Source organism: Sus scrofa, chromosome 14 (genome assembly GCF_054392235.1).
Source record: "Sus scrofa isolate SSC_HxYL_T2T_F1_AM1 chromosome 14, Sscrofa_HxYL_maternal_Yorkshire_Landrace_v2.0, whole genome shotgun sequence".
Taxonomy (NCBI): domain Eukaryota; kingdom Metazoa; phylum Chordata; class Mammalia; order Artiodactyla; family Suidae; genus Sus; species Sus scrofa.
The window spans coordinates 119,795,249-119,817,553 of NC_139396.1; the positions used below are offsets into that span (position 1 = coordinate 119,795,249).

Genomic DNA, 22,305 nt, shown 5'->3' on the forward strand with positions numbered 1-22,305 from the left:
TAAAGATTCAAATATAAATCTGAAACTATAAAACTCCTAGAAGAAAATATAGGTAATAAGCTCTTCGACATCAGTTTTAGCAATATTTTTTTCAATATATCTCTTTGGGGAATGGCAACAAAGCTAACACAAACAAATGGGCTATACCAAACTAAAAATCTTTTGCCCAGTGAAGGAAACTATCAACAACAACAATAAAAAGCAGCCTATTGAATGGATAAAAATTTGCAAACAATACATCCATTAAGGAATTAATATTCAAAATATACAAATAACTCATAAATTAACATAAAAATGAAACAGTCCAATTTAAAAATGGGCAGAGGAACTGAATAGACATTTTTCCAAAGAAAACAGATGGTCAACAAACACTTGAAAAAGTGCTCATCATGACTAATCATCAGAGAAGCAGATCAAAATCACAATGAGAATCCATCTCACACTTGTCAGAATGGCTATCATCAAAGAAAATAAATAACAAATGTTGGAGGATGTGGAGGAAAGGGAACTCTCATGCACTGCTGGTGGGATTGTAAATTGATATAGCTATTATGGAAAATAGTATGGAGGTTCCTCAAAAAATTAAAAATAGAACTGTCATATGATCCAGTAATTTCATTTCTGAAATTTTAGGTATTTATCCCCAACCCCCCAAAACACTAATTCTAAAAAATACATGTATCCCAATGTTCACTGCAGTATTACTTATAATAGCCAAGAGATGGAAGCAACCTAAGTGCCTATCAAGAGACAAATGGATAAAGATGTGGTAAGTGTCTACTATATAAAATAAAATACTCTGCCATAACATAATGAAATCTTGCTATTTGCAACAGCATGGATGGATCTAGAGTGTTAATATTCTAAGTGAAATAAGTCCTATAGAGAAAGAGAAATACTGTACAATCTCATATGTGGAATCTAAAAAGGAAAAAAAAAAAAAAGAACAAAAAGGGACTCATAGATACAGAGAACAAATATGTGGTTGCCAGAGGGGGAGGTGGAGGTAGTAAAATAGGTGATTAAGAGGTACAAACCTTCAATTATAAACTAAGCCAGAGGGATATACTATACAGCATAAGGAAAATGGTCAATAATATTGTAATAACTGTATGGGGACAGATGATTACTAGAGTTACAGTGGTGATCATTCCATAATATATGCAAATATCAAATCACTATATAGTATACCTGAAACTAATATAATATTGTATGTCAACTGTATTTTAAGAAAAAAGAAAAGCTCACACAGGAAATCTGTGTTCTAGTTTTGGATCTTTCACTAATAGGTTTATAATTAGTCATATAACCTTACTGGACCTCAGGCCACCTTTCAAAAAATGAAGGGCCAAACTAAATTATGTCTACGGGGAGTTCCCATCGTGGCTCAGTGGTTAATGAACCCGACTAGGATCCGTGAGGATGCATGTTTGATCTCTAGACTCACTCAGTGGGTTAAAGATCTGGGGTTGTGGTGAGCTGTGGTGTAGGTCACAGACATGGCTTGGATACAGCATTGCTGTGGCTGTGCTATAGGCCAGCAGCTACAGCTCCAACTCGACCCCTAGCCTGGGAACCTCCTTATGCCACCATGGGTGCATCCCTAAATGGACAAAAGACCATAAATAAATAAATAATAAATAAAGTCTATGGGTTCCTTCCAGCTGGAAAATTCTATGATTCTGAAACCTGACATAATAAATATGCATTTTTAAACCATGTTACTTATATTTAGCATTATGGAAACAGCCCAACAAATCTGTGGGCATAGCTTGGGCCAAAGGATATAGAGAGAATTGCCCGAGTAACATAAAGGTAGCTTAAGGAATTGTGATGGTTCACTCTGAAAGCAGGGATTCTGAAGTTACAGTACATACATATTCTGTTGGTAGGAGGAGGTTTTATTGACTCTGTTCTCTCAACCACAATACCTGAAGGGGAACTGCTTCTTATCAGTTGTTTTCTCTGTGTTAGTTTCAAAGAATGTTCATTAGATAGAAATAGAAGTAGCTTTCCCAGGAAGAGCATTAGAATATGCTTCAAGTTATAAGGAAATCTAGGCAGAGTCATCCTAATTATAATAGCTGGGAAACAATAGCTGGGAAATATCCTCTCTAAACAAAATAGCACTTAATTTCATCAGGTGATCCATGTTTCCTGGGGTGACATAAAATTATTTATTTTTGTCCATCTTTAAACAGGGAGGAAATAGCTTTCTAAGTAATCCAGAAACAGTGTGGCCATGGTCTGTATTATAAGATTTAAGGAGCCTACATTTAATCCAAATTGAAGGAACTTAACAGAATTCATGACAAGGTCTATAGTGAAAAGAAAAGTTCTTTAAGTGAAGAAGGAACAAAGAAGGGAGGGAGGGAGGAGGAAAGGAGAGAGAGAGAAAAAAAAAAAAGCCCTAGACTGAGAGTATGTGCAGGTCCCATTCTATAAGATAAACTGTGCCAAATTGTGAGGGTATATGTTTTTTCCACTCTGGTTACAGTTCTCAACCAGATTCACCAAGAGGGGCAGAAGTCCATACTAAAACTTTAACAATCAAGTAAACCAGTTACTGGGATATATATTTATATATATTTCTGCATCCCACAAAAAATATTTAGGTATTTTTTAATAGACACATTTTTGCCAAGTGTGATATGACCGTAAGTTCACTTGCTAGATATGCAGAAGAACTGGTTGTTCTGTCTCCACCATTTTCCAATACTCCCCTGGTACCAGACAACATTTCACAGCCTCTCAGATACTGGCCTCAAACGCCATGTTCAGGAAACAACTTAAACAGTTCTGTTCTGCAGCCATGAAGCGGGGTATAAAGTAGCCATAAAATCACCATAAAGTTTAAAGAGAAAAAAGGCATGGAGTTGCTGTATATTAAACACTTAAATATTTAGATCCACATTGAGCTAGATTTATAATTATACATATAGAGAATAAAAACATTTAATGTAAAATGAAGTTTTAGAGTAAGAAAACATGCACTAGAAAAGGCTAATCTTTAGAGAGAGTAAATTAGTAGTTTCTGGAGCTAGGGGTAGGAATGAAGAGTTTTTGCAGATGGGCTACAGGGTTCTTATTAAAGTGATGGAAATATTCTAAAATTGGATTGTGGTCATGACTGTACAATTTTGGGGCATGTGGATTATACCCTAACAAAGCTTTTAAGGAATTTTAAAAAGAAAAAGCAATAAGTGTATATTTTCTAGTTCTTTATTGATTTTGACAAAGTTATATTTTAAATTTACATTTTAAGGAACTAAATGTCAGAAATGCTTTTCTCTCTATGCCTATATGTTTACCCATTCAATAAGTTTCCCAATTAATCAAAACTATATCTCATTTTTACCCTAGTTTCTGTAAACTATTAACTTTATTAAAATTTTTATTTTTATGTTTTTTACAACTTCTCTGTTTGCTAAAAAGTCCTAAATTCAAAAAAGTCCAAAAACATATGGGTCATTTTAAGAAAAATATAGATAATTATCATGAAATTCTTAAAACTTATCTTGTCACAATAATATAGCATTGCTGCACTTGTGGCATAGGTTGCAACTGTGGCTCAGATTTGATCCCTGGCCCAGGAACTTTCATGTGCCACAGGCGCAGCAAAAAATAAAAATAAAATAAAAAATGTATAAAACTTCACATAATGGAGTTGAGTATCAATTTCTTTCGCTTACTGATATGAAGGTTTAAAATGAATTGAAAGAGAGAGAATCATATAATACAAAATTCAACTCTCTGAGACATGATCAGATTAACTAGATTGCATTCTAGTCATACTTTTGCAATGTTAGAGATAAATAGCTTTATAGATTTTTTTAACATATTGGAAGACTTTTAATCAAATGGGTTCTAATTAGATCTTAATGTCTTTAACTATTCTATGCTCTACTCTAGCTTCACCCGTTCTGATATATTTTTTTAAAGTATAATTTCTTCCTCTCTTTTTTTTTTTTTCTCTTCCCTTTCTTTTTCTTTTTTTAGGGCAGTACCTGAGGCATATGGAAGTTTGCAGGCTAGGGGGCTGCAGCTGCCAGCCTATACCACAGCCATAGCAACACGGGATCCAAGCTGTGTTGCGACCTACACTACAGCTCACTGCAATGCCAGATCCTTAACCCACTGAGTGAGGCCAGGGATCAAACCCGTGTCCTCATGTATACTAGTTGGGTTCATTTCTGCTGAACCAAATGGGAACTCCCTCTTGATCTCTGTTGTTTTTATACTTCAGATTTTTCACAAAATTTGGTACTTCAAATGTATTTAAGCCAGTTCAACATGTATTTACTTTTCTTTTTGCTCATGCTAACGTGACCTATAAAAAATAGTCACATTGAACATGGAAACTGCTTTGTTCATGTGGATGTGATATCTGAGATTGAAGTCATGACTAGACAGTGGTTCCCATTGGTTTAGCTTGTTCCTTTTTGGGTTTTGATGATCTTCCTACTCTCACTGTGAATTTGCAAGGCAGTTAGCTAAGCCGAGCTAAGAACCAAGCCATCTGTCCTACAAAATCCCTTATCTCTTAGTGCAATGTTTAGCTTATTATGTGGTATATGTCAATGGCAATGGAGGATGTTAATGTTAATATGGGACAGAGTATGAATTAGCAATAAATGTTTGATCAGCTACACTGAAATGTTCAGAATTATCTTTTTAAAAAAGTATTTTCAGAAAGCAAGATAAATCATTTCATTTTATTTGGGAGAGCATGACTATTTTCAACATCACTAAACATACACAAGGAGACTGTTTTTCCCTTTCACAGAAGGGATCTCTCTTTGAAACTGTTTATATAAAATTTTCAGGGATATGGATTATATCTTGGCACAAAGTAAACTACCTTATTCAGAAGAGAAATTATGAAGTTTATTTCTGAGTGCAGTGTCACCTAAAAATAGACCATCTAGTTACCTTATAGTGCATCCTTTTATTTCATGGGTGAAAGTTCAGAGCTGAGTCTGTGTTTACTTACTTCCCTCCCTTGACCTAATGCCCAAGGATGCTTAATGCCTTAAAGTCTGATCTCTTTTAAGAATATAGTACAGTTGTACTCTATCAGTTGGTTATCTTTCTCATTGCTTCCTCACACAACCTCTTCTCTAGTAAGGCCACTTGCTTTGGTGTCCTATGAAGACATGTGGCCTTCTGTGTTGTAACTTTTTCCTGGAATGGCCTTTCCCCATTTGTGCATTTAAATCCCAACTATTCACTAAGCCCTGGCTTGAATTCTGTGTCTTCTCAGAGCCTCTCTATACCATCAGCTCCTAATGCTCTCTTTTTGAAATGCTGAGAACACTTCTGAATCATTTGGAATTTAGCACAAAACTAAAGGATTTCCTTTGTTATTTTTCATAGGTATTAATCTCATATTCTTACTTAGGAGAAGGCAAGAAATTATTTGAGGGCAGAAACCACACCTGATATTTCTATATCCTACAAAAAAAATTTAGGTATTTTTTAACAGACAAATTTTTGCCAAGTGTGGAATGACCATAAGTTTGCTGGGTTAAAAAAAAAATCAAATTTAGGTCTCAGAAACAACAAGATGAGTGACCAAACTGTTAATTGGTGATAAAACAGTTCACCCAAAATTTATCTTAAGCCTTGGAGAAACAGTGCCTTCTAGGTTTACAGCTGCTACTTAGTATCTTTGAGGGACTGGTTTGTGGATCCCATATGAATGCCAAAATCATCAGAAGCTCGAGTCCCTCATATAAAATGGCATAATATTTGCATATAACCTAGGTACATCCTCCTCTATAATCTCTAGATTGCCTACAATACCTCATACAATGAAAATACTAGGTAGTTGTAAATACAATGTAAATAATATATAAATAGTTGTAAATACGATGTAATTGCTATGTAAATAGTTTCTGGTGTGTGTCAAAGTCTGGCTTTTTGAAACTTTATTGAATATTTTCCATTCAAAGTTAGATGAATCCATGGATGCAGAATCTGTGAATATCAAGGGCTGACTGTTTATTTCTCTTTCTAGTATAACATGCAGGTTTAGAGGACAAATTGTTAACATTTAGTTTACCTTTGGACACTAATTTCAAAGACTTTTAATAAAAAATTCATTTCAATAGATAGCTAGTAGAGAAAATTCCCATAATTTCAAAAGATGTGTAAGAAGTGTGTATTCTTTTTGTCGTTCATGTAGTCTAATTGTGTTACAACTATCCATGTAATAAAGAAAATATATTCTGTAGTAACAAGATAAATTATGCATATTTTATTCTATCTGCATATGTCAAAGTAGAGGTAAATTTTATTACCTGTGATTTCTTTTATTATTATTATTATTTATTTATTTGTCTTTTGTCTTTTTGTCTGTTGTTGTTGTTGTTGCTATTTCTTGGGCCGCTCCCACGGCATATGGAGGTTCCCAGGCTAGGGGTTGAATCGGAGCTGTAGCCACCGGCCTACGCCAGAGCCACAGCAACGCAGGATCCGAGCCGCATCTGCAACCTACACCACAGCTCACGGCAACGCCGGATCGTTAACCCACTGAGCAAGGGCAGGGACCGAACCCGAAACCTCATGGTTCCTAGTCGGATTCATTAACCACTGCACCACGACGGGAACTCCTATTATTATTTTTTTTAATATTTTTTTTTATTTTCCCACTGTACAGCAAGGGGGTCACGTTATCCTTACATGTATACATTACAATTACATTTTTCCCCCACCCTTTCTTCTGTTGCAACATGAGTATCTAGACAAAGTTCTCAATGCTATTCAGCAGGATCTCCTTGTAAATCTATTCTAGGTTGTGTCTGATAAGCCCAAGCTCCCGATCCCTACCTGTGATTTCTTGCTTAGAAACTATCTTGTGGTTAGATGTTATAGGAGTTGTGGCAAACAGGCATATTTCATTTTGTCGCTCTTCATTTTTTATCATACTTTGAAGGTATATTGCATTTTTGTTTGTTTGTTTTACATATTGAATATTCATGGCAACTTTGCACTGAGGAAGTCTTTTTCCAAGAGCATTTGTTCATATAATGTCTCTCTGTTACATTCTTATAATTCTCACGATATTTCAAACTTTTTCATTATTATTGTATTTCTTACAGTGATCTGTGATAATTGATCTTTGATGTTACTACTGTGACTTGCTGAAGACTCAGATGATGGTTAGCATCTTTTTTTAGCAATAAAGGATTTTTAAATTAAGGTCTACACATTGTTTTTTAGACATAATGCTTTTGCATACTTTATAGACTACAACATAGTATAAGTTTTATATGCAATTGAGAGACAAAAAATTCCCCTAACTTTATTATGATACTCACTTTACTGCAGTCATCTAGAATTGAACCTGCAATAGCTCTGATGAATGCCTGTATTGTGACTGCACCTATTATGTTTAATAAGCCTTTATTGAATTAGGTTTTCATTAGATAGCTAAATAACTTATTTTCTTAGAAAACAAAAGTATTTATCACGATTAAGAATCTGTGACAGCTTTTATTCTTTTAAGGGATAAATATAAGTGAGGATGACATATTTCATAATAAAAGAAGTAGGGTATGCCTAGAGAAAAGGCTAAGTTAAAATGAGGCAAACTTTGAGTTTTCAACCTAGTAGAATCCTTATTTGCTTTGGTTACAGATGACACAAGGCCTTAGGATGGCAGGGTTCCCCCAGTTATCACAGCATAAATCACCATGAGCACAAATGGCAAAGATGTCCAGTGATCCCACAGCTATCCTATTTCACTGTCATGTGGTTTGGCAGTAAGAAGCTCTTGAAATGTTTTCGTCTTACAATGGGGTTTCCCTTTGGAGTTAAGCTTTCCCCTTTCATCATGATGAAACAAAACTCTGTTGACCGAGCATTAGCTTTATCACCTAATTTCTTGCTTAATCATCCCTTTTTTTTTAGTTGGTGTATATAGCCACCCAGGTCATTTGCATGTTACACACAGTGACCAAGCAGCTGGAAGAAATACCACAAGAATGGTATGGATGCCTGTGTATACAACACATAGACACTGTGAGTGTGGCAGTATTCTTAAAACTTTCTAGCATGTTGCACCTTCCTGGGCAACCTGAGCATCAGATTGTGGCACAGAAGAAATGAAAGGTGACCTTAGTCCTCCATTTGGCAAGAACCATACCCTTATTATCCCCAATTGGGGTGCCATGGCTTAAGAAGATTGTGGAGAAACTGGATATGATTTAGCAGCTTGCACCAAAAATGATTTCCTATTGAGAGGTTAAGAGGTAGGGCTTTACAATTTAGAAGAGAAATGGATAAATAAGAGCAGACTGTTTCAGGTACACAAAGGTTTAGTGGGAAGAAGATTGAAAATTGTTTCCCATCTCCACTCATGACAGATCAGAAAGTAAGGAGCTTTAGTGATTTGAGGGAATTTTATAGAAGCTATCACTGAGGGTCATTTGAAGACCTCAGTCTCTTTCTTATATTAGAGAAATGCTTGTACTCTCAAGACTTTGCCTGACAATGAGAGAAAGAAAGAGTAAAATTATTTAATTCCCTTCCTTTTTTATGGGTACAGCTGACAATGAGAAATAGTTATAATTAGCATATTTTAATGATAATAATATGCCAACACTGACTGACCTATGATGTGTAAGGCACTATTTTGGGAACTTTAACTTATTTAATCTTTGTAAACTGTGTGGCACATATCCTATTTTTATCCTCATTTTAGAGATGAGGAAACTGAGGCTTAGGAGGTTTAAGCAAATGACTAATCATACACAGTTGGTAAGATCTAAACCCAGAAAGTCTGATTCTAGAGCTCTAGCTTTTAGCTACCATGATACCATGTTTGTTTGTTTTCCCTCCACAGATATTTGAACATCAAACTAGGAGCTGCAAAAGATTCAGAGAAAAGAGTCTCAAAAAGTTTGATAGAAGAGATTAATGCATATAATCATTGCTCACAGCAACACTGGATCCCCAACCCACTGAGCGAGGCCAGGGATCAAACCCGCATCCTCATGGATCCTAGTTCAGATCGTTAACTGCTGAGCCACGTCAGGAACTCCCTGATTATGGATTTACTTATTAGTTTGCATGATTTTCCCTCCCAGTAGACTGTGCCCTCTCTTTTCTATTAAACATTCTATGCCCTAGCAAAGAGCTCATTATATAAATACATAATACATAATCTAGACAGAATATAATCCAAAAAGATAGAGATTTTGTTTTCCCTATCATTGTTCCTGTATTTTATACAAGTATGGTGCTCTACTATAGGAGGCACTGAATTGCCAAATAAACAGATAATATTTAAAGTGCCACCATATAGCACTGCTAGATTAAAAAGTTTGACTTGGATCAGTCTACTTTGACTAGCAAGTGCCTCTCTGACTAGAGCAAAGGACAGCAAATTAGGAATGTGACCATAAAGTAGTGGGACTAATTTTCACTTGTGATTCGTAAAATCAATCTCCTTATTTTAAATCATGTATAAATTAAGATGATTACCTAGCTGTCTTACTGCAGTGCTTATAGCTTCAATGAATAAATCATATATAAAAAAGCTGAGTTCTTCAGCTGAAGGTGCTATTATAAATGGAATGTGGTTTTCTGGAGGATGTTCTATAAACAGGATGTGCTGAATGTATTAGAAATTGATTCTTCAAAATAAAAGCACATGTAGAAAATATGGTATATACCAGATCACAGAAAGGAAAAAAGTAGAAATGATTTCCTAAAGGTAATGGGTGTATACATAACATGTCTGATCTTAAACCAGTTAAAATCAGTTATGCTATAAGTATTTATGAAATAGACTAACTTAAGAACAGAATTCTCATTCATATAAGACCTTTAAGCCTCTGGTCTCATCTTTGAAAAGATAAGTTTCTATTATATGCCAAAATTAACGTTCTTTAAAAGCTGGTGATGAACTATTTAGTAATTATTCTGCCTGAAAAGTACTCCTGGGATCTAAATTGACATAAGTGATAAAAATGAAGACATGCTAAGAAATTTTTGGAGGGTATTACATTAACCAAAATAACATGAACATGATCTGTATATCAAATGATGATAAAACTGCACTCCTAACTGAGGAAATGAGGTTAACAAATTCAAATTTCTTAATTCTTCAGACCCAATTCAAGATTTTTTAATCTTATAATCTACACTTGAGAAATAAAAAAAAAAAATACAGCTATAGAATGAAAGTGTATTGGAGTTCCAGTCGTGGCGCAGTGGTTAACGAATCCAACTAGGAACCATGAGGTTGCGGGTTCGGTCCCTGGCCTTTCTCAGTGGGTTAAGGACCTGGCGTTGCCATGAGCTGTGGTGTAGGTCGCAGACTCGGCTCGGATCCCATGTTGCTGTGGCTCTGGCATAGGCCAGAGGCTACAGCTCCGATTCGACCCCTAGCCTGGGAACCTCCATATGCCGCGGGAGCGGCCCAAGAAATGGCAAAAAAAAAGACAAAAAAAAAAAAAATAAAATGAAAGTGTATCTTGTAATGTTTATACTGTCATTTACCCTATCAACATTATTACCTTACTAAGGATTGGTAGGTTCAAGATGGAAGTATTACATTAACATGGTCAGTACTGTGTATACATACATAAAATGAGTTCATATGAAACTTAAATTGCTTAAAATAGCACTCTATAATATCAATGAAATTACTTCACATACACTTTTTACAGAGGGGAGTGAAGAGACAAATTCTGTAATCACAACAGAACAGGTTCTGCCTAGATCTTCCTCCTTCCTATGAAAGGTGTGGATCTGACTCTAATAGGACACTACTGTCTCCTGTCCTCATGGCGATTTGCTATCTGCTATGACAACAGTACGTGTAGTTACAGTCAAAGTGTTGATGCCAAACTCTCAAATTCTAGCATCACTGAACACATGCAAAAATGAACAATCAGAGAATATTTTTCACACTCAGTAATTAATAGTGTTGGGTGGTTAGTAAGTGGTGAAGAACTGGGGACAGTGAATTCCCCAAGCCAAGCCTACATGGCTTGTCCACATTGAACAGTGAGGACAACCTGGGTATTCTGATTATCCCATAGCGCATTTCGGGAAGTGCAAGATCACACAAAATAATGTCACTACAGAGGTTAAGAACGTGTACCTGTTCCCATGATGTACTAATACCTACAACCCACTATGCATTTATCATTAAGCAATGTATCTGAAGTTTTTGCATACTGGATTATAGTTCCAACCGAAATTAATCCTTGTGGTTATGACTGCCATTAGCCTATAAACATTTTCGTAAATGTGTAAAACATATCTGCGAGAAGAAAATTAGGCTGAACTACCTTTGATTATCTCCCCTGGGAAGGAGATTATATATAAATATGTATATGCTCAAAACACACACATACATACAAGCATACATGTATTTTGTCTTTTTAAAACTGCTTTACCTTTTATATACCCACTTTGAACTTTACTTATTTTTGTGGTTTTTTATGCCTCCTCACATTTTGGAGGGAAGATTTCCACTATCAGCTTGGCACTTGATTATGCAGCTTGAAGTCATTTTAGTGTCTTTGAGTGACTTTCAGTATTTCAAAAATTCTAAGTAAATTACCTATATTTTATAAAATATCTCACTGGAAACTTAAAGGTTCCCAATGTGAAGTTATCAGATCTCTTAGGAGACCACAATGTTATAAATTTTTTCTGTCAGTGAAAATAGCAATTTTATTGTTCAGTTTTTAAAAATAATATTTAAGAACTACAATAGCCATAAAATTAAACTAGGAATTTTGTCCTTTATGCTGCCTCATTCAGAGAGGGGTTTAGACAAATAAAACTATGTCAGTAAACACACCGAACAATAAACACTTCATGTCAAGGAGCTCTGCCTCTGTCCTGCATATATGTCCTGACACCCCCAGGGCAAAGCTGTTCAAGTATACGACTGTCACTAAATCTTCATTAGCTATAGAAACAGTTCTATTTCATCACAAAATCAATGATCTTGAAAAATAAATCTAAGACTGAATTCATTGGCAAGATTCAGAAAAGCAAGAGATTTTTCTTGGCCCCTTGATTTTTATTCCTAAAACTGAAAATACTTAGATCCCCAGAGGCTCACTATAAAGCCAGAAGTCAGAAGTAGTATTACCACAGTATCTCCAGCCAGTGTTAAGGGAAGCATGGTGCAAATTAAATGAAACACATTACAGCTCTAAACCCTTCTTATCTAATATTTAAGTAAATAACATCTTCCTGCTCTTCCAAGTCAGAAATCCCAACTGTAGCACAAATGGACACATGGACACAGAATAACACTGGGTCAGTCTACTTTTATGGAAGGGGGATTTCTCCTGTGCCTGATGGAAACAGTAACTATTGAGAATAGCACTGGGTCAGTCTACTTTTATGGAAGGGGATTTCTCCTGTGCCTGATGGCAACAGTAACTATTTACTGAACTGTACACAGTGTCAGGGAGGTCCTAACACACTGTACTGGTGTCTGATATCAGGGACTCCTCCATGTTTAGGAGAGGTAGAAATTAATCCACAGTCTCAAATAGGGCTTTTATCTACATAGTCATGGAATGCAGCAATTCAGTCACCAGAAAACATTTTTTTTTCTAATTTTTGTTGAAATAGGTCAGTTTTTAAATTTGTATTTTAAACAAAGGAACAATATAGCATGCTTTCATTTGGTTTACACCACACTGATGCAATATGTTTAATGTATGAACTTGTACCAAAATGTCTTCATCTTCACGTAGGGGTGTGTGTGTGTGTATATACACAAATTAAAATGTGTGTATAATAATTTATATAAAATATTCAAACCGTATTATCTAATATGGTTATATATACATATATATTTACTATAAATACGTGCTTGTCACTACAGAATCACAGAATAGCTACACCATTTACTTGATTTTTAAAGCAGTGGTGAGAATAATTATATGTGTTATATACATAGATATATATGTAAATATATCCCATTTCCCTTTATATATAAATTTACATTTTAATTACTGTGATTATTGATAGGGTGCATAATTAAGTTAGTGCTGCTCAGAACTAAGGAAGTAAATCAAGATCATAGAAAGTCAGCTGGGTAATAAAGTGCTTTAGGACTCCTCATTAAGTCAATGTGTTTACCTTTCATTTAGTATGAAGAGGTTTTCTAAAAGGTAAATTGGTGTTTAGTTTTCATTTACTGATTACATAATATGGCTCGCCTTGTTACAAACTCTGATACACTCATGTGAAAGTATTTGGTACTGATTTAGGAACAATAGTAATTAATGGTTAGAGAGAAGAAAAGAGAAATCTTAATCTAGGAGAAAAATATTAAAAAAGAAGATACTTTCGAAAGCATTTTAAAAAAAAAATTCACCTACCAGTTCTACTCGTCCAAAACCTCCAACTCCAAGGGTGTCAATGATGTTGAAATCAGACAGCTTCAGGTTGGCGAAGAAAGCAGCTTCAGCTTCATATCTGGATTTTTTGATGCGAAAAAATGGAAATTTCTTAGAGGTGCAAACACGAGTACCACGTTCAACTGTACCGGAATGACATGACTGTGAAACAGGGTTTACCTGCTTTAATTCCATCTTGGTTTTAGAGTTTGCGATTTCTCACATTCATAATTTTTTGGTCCTGATTGTGCAGAATAACATAGATTTGCACTTGTTTTTCAAAGTAGAAAAATACAAAGTACCCACTGCATGCCAGTCATGTGACTGATAAATCCAGTTATCAAATCAAAGTTACATCTTGGTGTTTTTCTACGCGTCTTCTTATGAGCATGGATGGTCTGAGTTGTTCTTTTTTGGTTTTGTTTTGGATTTTTTGGTTTTGATGGGTTTTGCTTTTGCCGTTCAGATTTTGGATGGCAGTTTCTCATTAGCTTCCCTTATCCACAGGCTGGCAGTGGCTCCTATTAATATTTATTAAAAGCGGCAAGATCATTGAGGTTCTGGAGTGAAATCACAGCCAGGTTTTATGGAAACAGATCCGAAAAGCTGAGGACTGATGTGAAAATGTCTGAAATGGATGAATTCGGAAGCATGTTCACATTCCTAAAAAGTGTCTTCCCTTCGTTTGTGTTTCCTCACTGACTCTCAGCTAGTAATCCCAGTGTCTTTATGTTTGCCAGTTTCTTAAATGAGCGGTGTGGAGGAGAATAGACCATCCTCCAAAAGTCTAACTCTGCACACATGCAAATCTGACACATGCAAGTGGCCAAAATAAGCTTCTCCTGATGAGACAAGTGAATATGAGCTGCTTAAAATATCTCCTTGTTAAAGGCCCTACTATTTTTAGAAAGGGCAGGAAGGCATAAAGATGAAGATGATCTTCCCACTCACTAACGTCAGGTCAGAGAGTAATTCAGCTGTCTCAAAAATAAAGTGTTTGAATAGCTATGCGTAACCCATGACCTTCAGCCAGGCGGTAACTGATTCAGTAGAATGCTATAGATAGACATGATGAACACATCTGAAATAAGGATATTAACACAACTTGTTTATGTCAGTTTTTGGAGAGAGAATCATTCCCAGGCATGTTTGGTGTGAAGCTGTGTGACATGTTAGCTATTCCATTATCATCAAGCACAAATTCAGACACCCGACGTGGGAAAAATGAGAAATGGCTTTCTAAGGTGAGCTTTTAACATTCTCCAATTTACAGCCACAGTTCTGGTTTTTTAATGTGTCAATTCTTGAAAGACTGGTGAGAGAGTAAAAATAACTTTGTTTCTTAGTATTAGCTGACTATGAAAAATCAACTCTAATAAACCGCTCTAAACAAGACTGCTGGTCAATCTGAATGGTATTTGTAGACTTCCCTCCTTAGCTACATCATCAAGAGATCAACACAGCACTTCAGGAGATGGTTTACTAGAATGGAACATAAGCAACAAATGTGCATTTCTAGCATTCCAGCTGGCTCCTAATTTTGGAAAATTAAACTGTATCCCATTTGAAGGGCGAATGGCAGAGTTCATTCCAACAGGTGCTTAAAAAGGACATCTGTTACCATCAGACCCGGTGATAGTTTGTATGTGTTCAAGCATTTCCTGGCAGTCAAATTCTTAATGAGATTGTTTTTGATAAATATCCTATGTGCTTGCTTGATTTAGAAATCTCAGATGCCAAGAGAGTAAACTCTTTGAGACTACTTTGATATCATTTTATATATTTAAAGTAAGGTGTTATTACTTGTAGCTCTTCAAGCCGCCTCCCAAATCCTTCTATTTGGGCTTTGTAAAATTAGGCTGGAAATGTCTAAACTAGTGATCTTCAGCCATTTGTTGCACATCAGAACTATGTGAGAATCTTTCGAAACCACTTATTCTGGGTCTCAGTACAGATCAAGTCAATCAGCAATCTCTGCAAGCAGCATCACATATCTTTATATTTTTAAAGCTCCCTGGGTGATTCTGATGCACAGTTAAGGGTTGAGAACCATAGTTCTAATTTCTCTGAAAGCCTCAGGAGGTTCCAGAAGCATAGAAGAATTTTCAGTGGATTAAAATGGTCGAAGGAAATCTGTAGCCATCCTGTGATTCTGGGGTGTGATGCATTCCTAGCAAGAGTATTGGAGGCTCATGTAACTTGGCCTTGGCTCCTGCCCCTGTTGTCCTAGACTCTCAGGAATGAACAACAGCTTTGAGATGGCTAACAAAGCTTTTTTTTCAAAAAAGCAACATCAACAAAAAGATGCAGAATGCAAAACTTACAAGGTTATTACTCTGTGTTTGCGTTTCTAGAGCAAAATTCTCTTGACTTTGTGTATAGTTATTACCTGACTCTATTTTAACGGATTTTTCAGTTTCATGTTCAATAGTAGACATTTTCTCTGTAGCCATTAAAACCCACTTAAATATACACAGATACACTGGAAGCACCAAGTACAGTGAAATAAAATATTTCATATGTTTTAATGAAAAGGGATTGGTAATCTTGTTGTCATACTTTGCTAGTCTTCACTGATTACTTTGCCGTTATTTCTAGGTGAATTTTTAAAATACTACCTGGTTGGGTGATTTTATCTAGTGGTTGGCGAGATTCCTTTTGAAGAGGCTTTTGGGTAATTGTGCTGTTGATCCTCCATTCTGTTCCCATTTGCCTCAGGTTGTGATTCTTGGGGAAAGCAAACAATACTAGAACACTACCAGAGGAATTTCTCTTAGTTTCGTTTTCCAACCAAGGACATGTGTGGCTTAGTACTTTCTATTTTCTTTCTCATTGGGATTACTCTGTAGAGAGACTGTATGCATCGGACAGACTCACACTTTACCTTTGTGAATAAATAGCTTTGTTTTTGAACATGGAAATCACCACCTGAAATGACTTTGGTAAAAATGTTAAATCACTACAGGTGATTTAGCTTCTACACCCTAGCTTGTAACGTGGAGGACATTTTCTTACTTTTTCTTCGGGGATTATTTGAAAATAATTTGAATCCATCAATTACATTCCACTTTCTTTAGAGCTGCTAATTTGAAGTTAGGAAGGAGACTAAATTACTGGTTAAGTAGATGGCTGTTGTTCTATACTTTTGCCTGAAGGAGGTATATGTGGAACACAAGTTTCTAGCTTACTACTGTGGGGTACCTTTTCCAAGCTACATGCCCAGCTTCATGCAATTCTAAAATCCATCTGTGCAGAAGTGTTTATGAGAGGGATGGTTGCCAAGTACAAAGCAAAATATGTATCAGTAAGGCATATAGTTTCTGAGGTTTGGTTGCTTTATACTCCTTGTATAAAGTTTTTTTCTTTTTTTCTTTTACATTTATAAATTTTTTTTTTTTTTTGTCTTTTGTTGTTGTTGTTATTGTTGTTGTTGTTGCTATTTCTTGGGCCGCTCCCTTGGCATTATTGTTGTTGCTATTTCTTGGGCCGCTCCCGCGCATATGGAGGTTCCCAGGCTAGGGGTTGAATCAGAGCTGTAGCCACCGGCCTACGCCAGAGCCACAGCAACGCGGGATCCGAGCCGCGTCTGCAACCTACACCACAGCTCACGGGCAACGCCGGATCGTTAACCCACTGAGCAAGGGCAGGGACGTTAACCCACTGAGCAAGGGCAGGGACCGAACCCGCAACCTCATGGTTCCTAGTCGGATTCGTTAACCACTGTGCCACGACGGGAACTCCTGTTTCTTTATTTTTAATTAGGGGTGAATCTGTGGGATATAGAAGATCCCAGGCTAGGGGTTGACAGAGCTACAGCTACTGGCCTACACCACAGCCACAGCAATGCCAGATCTGAGCCATGTCTGTGACCTACACCACAGCTCGCTGCAACGCCGGATCCTTTAACCCAATGAGCAAAGCCAGGGATAAAACGCACATCCTTATGGATACTAATCAGGTTCGTAACCCATTGAACCACAATGAGAACTCCAAGTGTATTTTCTCAGCAAGCTGTTTTGTTTTGTTTTCTTTTTAGGGCTGCACTTGCAGCATATGGAGGTACCTAGGCTAGGGGTCAAATCGGAGCTACAGCTGCCAACCTACACCAGAGCCACAGCAATGCCAGATCTGAGCCTTGTCTGCGACCTACACCACAGCTCATGGCAACGCCAGATCCCCAACCCACCGAGTGAGGCCAGGGATCAAACCCACAACCTCATGGTTCCTAGTTGGATTCATTTCTGCTGTGACAAGACAGGAAACCTCCAAGAGTATTTTCAAATGTTCCTTAACTCAGTTGAGGTACAGATTTTTAAAGAGTATAATTATTTACAGTTGAGCCTTGAACAATGCAAGAGGGGCTCCAACCCTCCTATATTAAAAAAAATATACGGATAATTTACAGTGGGCCCTACATATTCCCAGTCTTTCCATATCTGCAATCCCACATCTGCCTGTTCAACCAACTGGATCATGTGGTATTTACTACTGAAAAAATCCACAGATTAGTGGATTTGTGCCGATCAAACCCATGTTGTTAAAGGGTCAACTGTACTAATTTATATTTTTTTTAGTATGGGGTAAGAACTATAGACTCTTTTTCTAGAAAAGTGCAAATATTGACATACTCTGTCTATATCTAACTTTACAGTGACTATAAACCCTCAAAATAGGTTAACAATGTGAAAATATACAAGAGAATAAGTGTGTTGGGTGAAGGAGACAGAGATAATCTATCATTTCTTAAACATGTCTGACATTAAGATTCAGGGGCTGTGGTGGTGGTGATTAGAATCCACAAACAATTGCTACTCTGTACAGGGTACTCTTTAAATAGTGAAATACAGAACTTTTAAAAACTGCTAAAAAGAAACAAAGTTGCCTAGATGTTCACCTTCTCTTTTCATTTCGCTTATACACCAAAAGAGGTTCTAAAAGCAATGAAAATGTAGAGCTGCAGGTGTAAAGATGATGAGAACAAGACATATATGCAAAGTCTAGAAACAGAAAAATAATACCGGAATAATCTCAGCCTCCTCTTCTTTATCTAAAACTACATATCTATCCAGTGTTCATTTCCTTCCAGAAATAGATAATAAAAATTAGTTTTTATTTTCCCATCTATCATCAGCTTCCACAAAACCACAGAGTAAGAATCAGGTGTCTTTACGATTCACCACAATTGTATTTTTGTTGTTGCCATATATCCATGAATCAATTCTGTCATTTCAAAATAGCAGAATTGGGTTCCATTCCTTTATGACTGGTCATTATTATTAGGAAGCAAACATCTCTCCTTAATACAGAAAAGCAAATAGTGATTCAACCCAGTACCAAAATGTATGAAATATAAAATTTTATCTTCACCTTGATATTACAATAACAGAAATGGTTCAGCATTATTTTTCAAAGCAAACAATCATATGTTCATTTTTAAAGTCCAAGAATCCAAAGGAACATAGCAGTAGTTCCAGATGGGATACAGAAACTTGTAATTAAAAGCCAATGGAACAAAAGGCTAATAGGACCCTGTTTGCTTTTGCCCAGCTCATCCATAACCTAGATGAGTTTCCAAAGTGTGCTCTAAGTGTTTCAGAGGAAAATCAAAGTCTTAGCAACTTCTAACCCAACTGCAAATCAGTTACCACCGCCTTGCCTATGCTCATCTGCTCTCTGGTATATATTTTTTCCTGTTGAATTTAGTTTTTATTTCAGTTCTTGAGGAAATCTATAAAATACAGATTTCACACTTGGACTCTCATCTATGACTTAAGTTTCTTATTCCATAACTTTTAATAAGGAAGATGAGATTCAATCAGACAATCAGTGTCTACTGTGGAAATAAAGATAATGCAAAAGCACATTCTAGCAAACAGCAGAAACTCATGACTAGTGGTCCTGGCTCTGTCAGTGACTTTATACTTCCAAGTCCTGAATTCTTCAGCTTATGGCCTTTACAGAAATATCAACAAGCATACACTTAAACAAATAAAGGAGTTCCCTGGTGGCACAGTGGGTTAAGGATCTGGAATTATAACTGCAGTGTCTCAGGTCACTGCTGTGGCACAGGTTTGATCCCTGGCCTGAGAGCTTCAGCATGCTAATGGTGCAGCCAATAAATAAATAAATATATAAATAAGCAAGCGAATAAATATGAATTGTATAGGTAATGTCAGAATCCTAGCTTACTTAAATGTTCTCAAAATCCTTTCTTTTTTATGTAATCAGACAACATTAAACTCTATAAATAAATATTTACAGAAATAATTAGAGGATAAGAATTTTCAAAAAGTCAGCCTTAAGTACAAAGTATATAAACCTGGTTTATGATACATGCAAACTTTAATGCTGGCCATCTACTGAATAAACACTTAACACAGGATTTTATTCAATAATAGTTCCTGATTTAATAAAGCTTGGTATATTAAGTAACTGGTAGGTCTGGTAGAGTAAATATAAATTCAGCCAGACAAGTAATTATAGAGACAGAGTAGAATTGGAAATCGGACCAATAATACTTATTCATATATTTAACACGGTCATAATTTGGGCTTAAACTACTGGGACTATCACCTCCTTGTGCTACTTTAACTTTGTGAAAATAGTTACTACATGTCCTGTTCTCCTGATTCTAAAATGTTTGGAATTAAGCTTAGTCACTAACATAAAAATGGATAGTCTTTAAGTTTATAATCAAGTCATAAGTCATCTCATTAATTTACTTAATTAAAAATCTCATTGTTAAATAAATTTAAAAGCAGAATCTTTTGACTTCATTTTATAGTTTAAGGTATAGTTGACTTCATTTTATAGAAACTTATCTCCTGTTGAAATGAATTTTCAAATAACATTTTATAAAAAGTCCCTATTACTATATAGTTTTTTTAAAAAAACTTTTAACATAAGAAAACCTATTCCTAAAATTCTAAAAAAAGGAAGGATTTCTAATTTATTTGGCCATAACGTGTATAGGAATGGTCACAATTTCTTTAGCAGGAGTGGTAAAAATTTGAAGAAATAAAAAGTTTGAAAGTAACTTAATAAATATAAATAATTTCATTATGTCAATTTTCTCCAGAAAGTATAATGTCTTCTTCAGAGAATTTGAGACATCATTAGTTTATTTCCTCTATTCCAAAATTGCGATTTTTCAGAAATATAGCCTTTTTTCAAAAAAGTACTTTAGCCATGAAATAGTTCTACTTAGTTTTCAAATACATTCCTCTGAGGAGATATAGCCAGCAGGAATACATAGAAAAATTGCATTACTCATATCTGCTGCATAATAAGAATGATAGTAATGCAAATATGTTGCATTTAGGAAGCACCTTTCTTTGCTTCCAAGGACTATAAAAATTTCTCTCATTTAATTTATTCTCCCTGATTCTTTATGAAGATGGAATAACAAATATTTCTACTTCTATTTTGCAGCTGGGTAGATCAGTTGCTGATAAGTGATTGATTTAAAAAAATCAAGCACTTAAGAATTAGAACGAGAAATTTTGGGCATGTTTCACATGCTAGCATATTTACACTTATTCCCCAAAATTCAATTTCATTTTAAATAAGATAGTAGAGAATCCCACAACTTTAAATCACTTTTATCTTAAAGTATTAAGATGCTCACATAGTTCAAAATCTGGATCAACACCACGGGGAGCTCATCTAATCCAACCTTCACGTTTTTAAAAATGAAAGAACTAAGAGCAGAGATGGTAAGTAACTTAGCCAAAGTCACAAAGACTCTAGCATAAGGGACAGGCATTTTGATTTGTGGTAACACTTTTTACTATTCTTATATTTGAAAAACAAAGGCAAACATACAAGTTATAAAATATATTTGAATGATACACCATTTTAATACACATTTAAGTCAAGAATGTGACTCCTGTAGCTAAGCACCCATGCTTTCTTGCCTACAACGTGGCCTACAGGTATGTATGCTCCAGTTAAATAAAAGGACTCGAAATGAAAGTACACTGATGCTCAAAAGAGATTTTTTTTCCTTTAATTCAAAGGTTAGAACAGCATTTGTAAAAGATGAGTAAGAATAAAATACCTACTGTTAGCTCAAAATGTATTGACCAATAGGCATTTTTAGTTACCTATTTATTTTTATCTATTAATTTTTATTTTTAAATAGATTCCACATAGTAATTTAAAATGAATTTTTCTTTTTCTGAAATAAGTAAATATATATTGCCATGAAAAAAAATTGGCAAGAAAAGAATTAAAGATCCTTTTTTTCCCTTTTGATGTCTGTTACTTTAACAAAATTACTGAGCCATAATGAAAAGTTGTTTTTCAGCGATTATTATTTTTAATTTAAAGAATTATTATTAATTTTTTAATTTAAAGAATTATTATTTTTAATTTAAAGAATACAGATACATGCATGTATGTATTCAGATGAAAAAAAAAAACATGCTGTCCTCAACTTTATGCCAGCAGAGATATTTTCTTCATATAAATGGACACCTGTCAGAGACTAGTGGTCCAAGGAAGTTCTGTCTTATCTCAAGGAAAATTAATTTCCTCCTTCTCTCTTTGCTACATCTCAGACTTTCCTCCTGAGTCTTTTGCTTATGTTTGTAGGCTAGGATGGTCCAGACTGACATAGTAGAGCTCCCCAAGGCTGAGGTAAGGTTTAAGAGGAAAGAAGGTGGGTGATTCCTCCTCCTGCTTTCACTATAACAACTCTGCCCATGTCAGCATCCCTCATCCACATCCTAGTGCCTCATGTCACTCCAAAGTAAATTCCCATGACTGCAGAACTATCATCCAATTTCCATGAGGACAGTATTTGCCATATACTACATTTCTAAAGAAGGGAAAGGTAAAGATACCCCAAGTTTCCTCTTCAAATATAAAAATCTCTTTTCTACCACCAAACTAAGGGTAGGTACCCCCAAAAGGGTTT

General features: G+C 35.6%; 1 protein-coding gene and 1 long non-coding RNA gene across 7 annotated transcripts in view; one reads left to right on the top strand and one right to left on the bottom strand.

Moving 5' to 3' along the window:
• The window catches only part of LOC146396963 (uncharacterized), a 140,150-nt gene that overhangs the window by 96,065 nt on the left and 21,780 nt on the right, over positions 1 to 22,305 (top strand). The window contains exon 1 of one of the 3 annotated variants that reach the window (XR_014827637.1): positions 14,520 to 14,629. The exons of the other annotated variants lie outside the window; for them this stretch is intronic. This is a non-coding gene — a long non-coding RNA (uncharacterized LOC146396963). Of the gene's footprint in view, positions 1 to 14,519; positions 14,630 to 22,305 lie in introns of those variants that run through there. 3 annotated transcript variants of the gene reach the window in all.
• PRKG1 (protein kinase cGMP-dependent 1) overlaps positions 1 to 22,305 on the bottom strand; it is a 1,234,647-nt gene that overhangs the window by 37,002 nt on the left and 1,175,340 nt on the right. For all 4 annotated transcript variants that reach the window (XR_014825752.1, XM_021072187.2, XM_084993225.1 and 1 more), the window contains 1 exon segment: positions 13,368 to 13,464. Coding sequence is in view for 3 of the 4 variants with exons in the window: in XM_021072187.2 (XP_020927846.1) it covers positions 13,368 to 13,464 (97 nt within the window). In the remaining variant the exon portion in view is untranslated.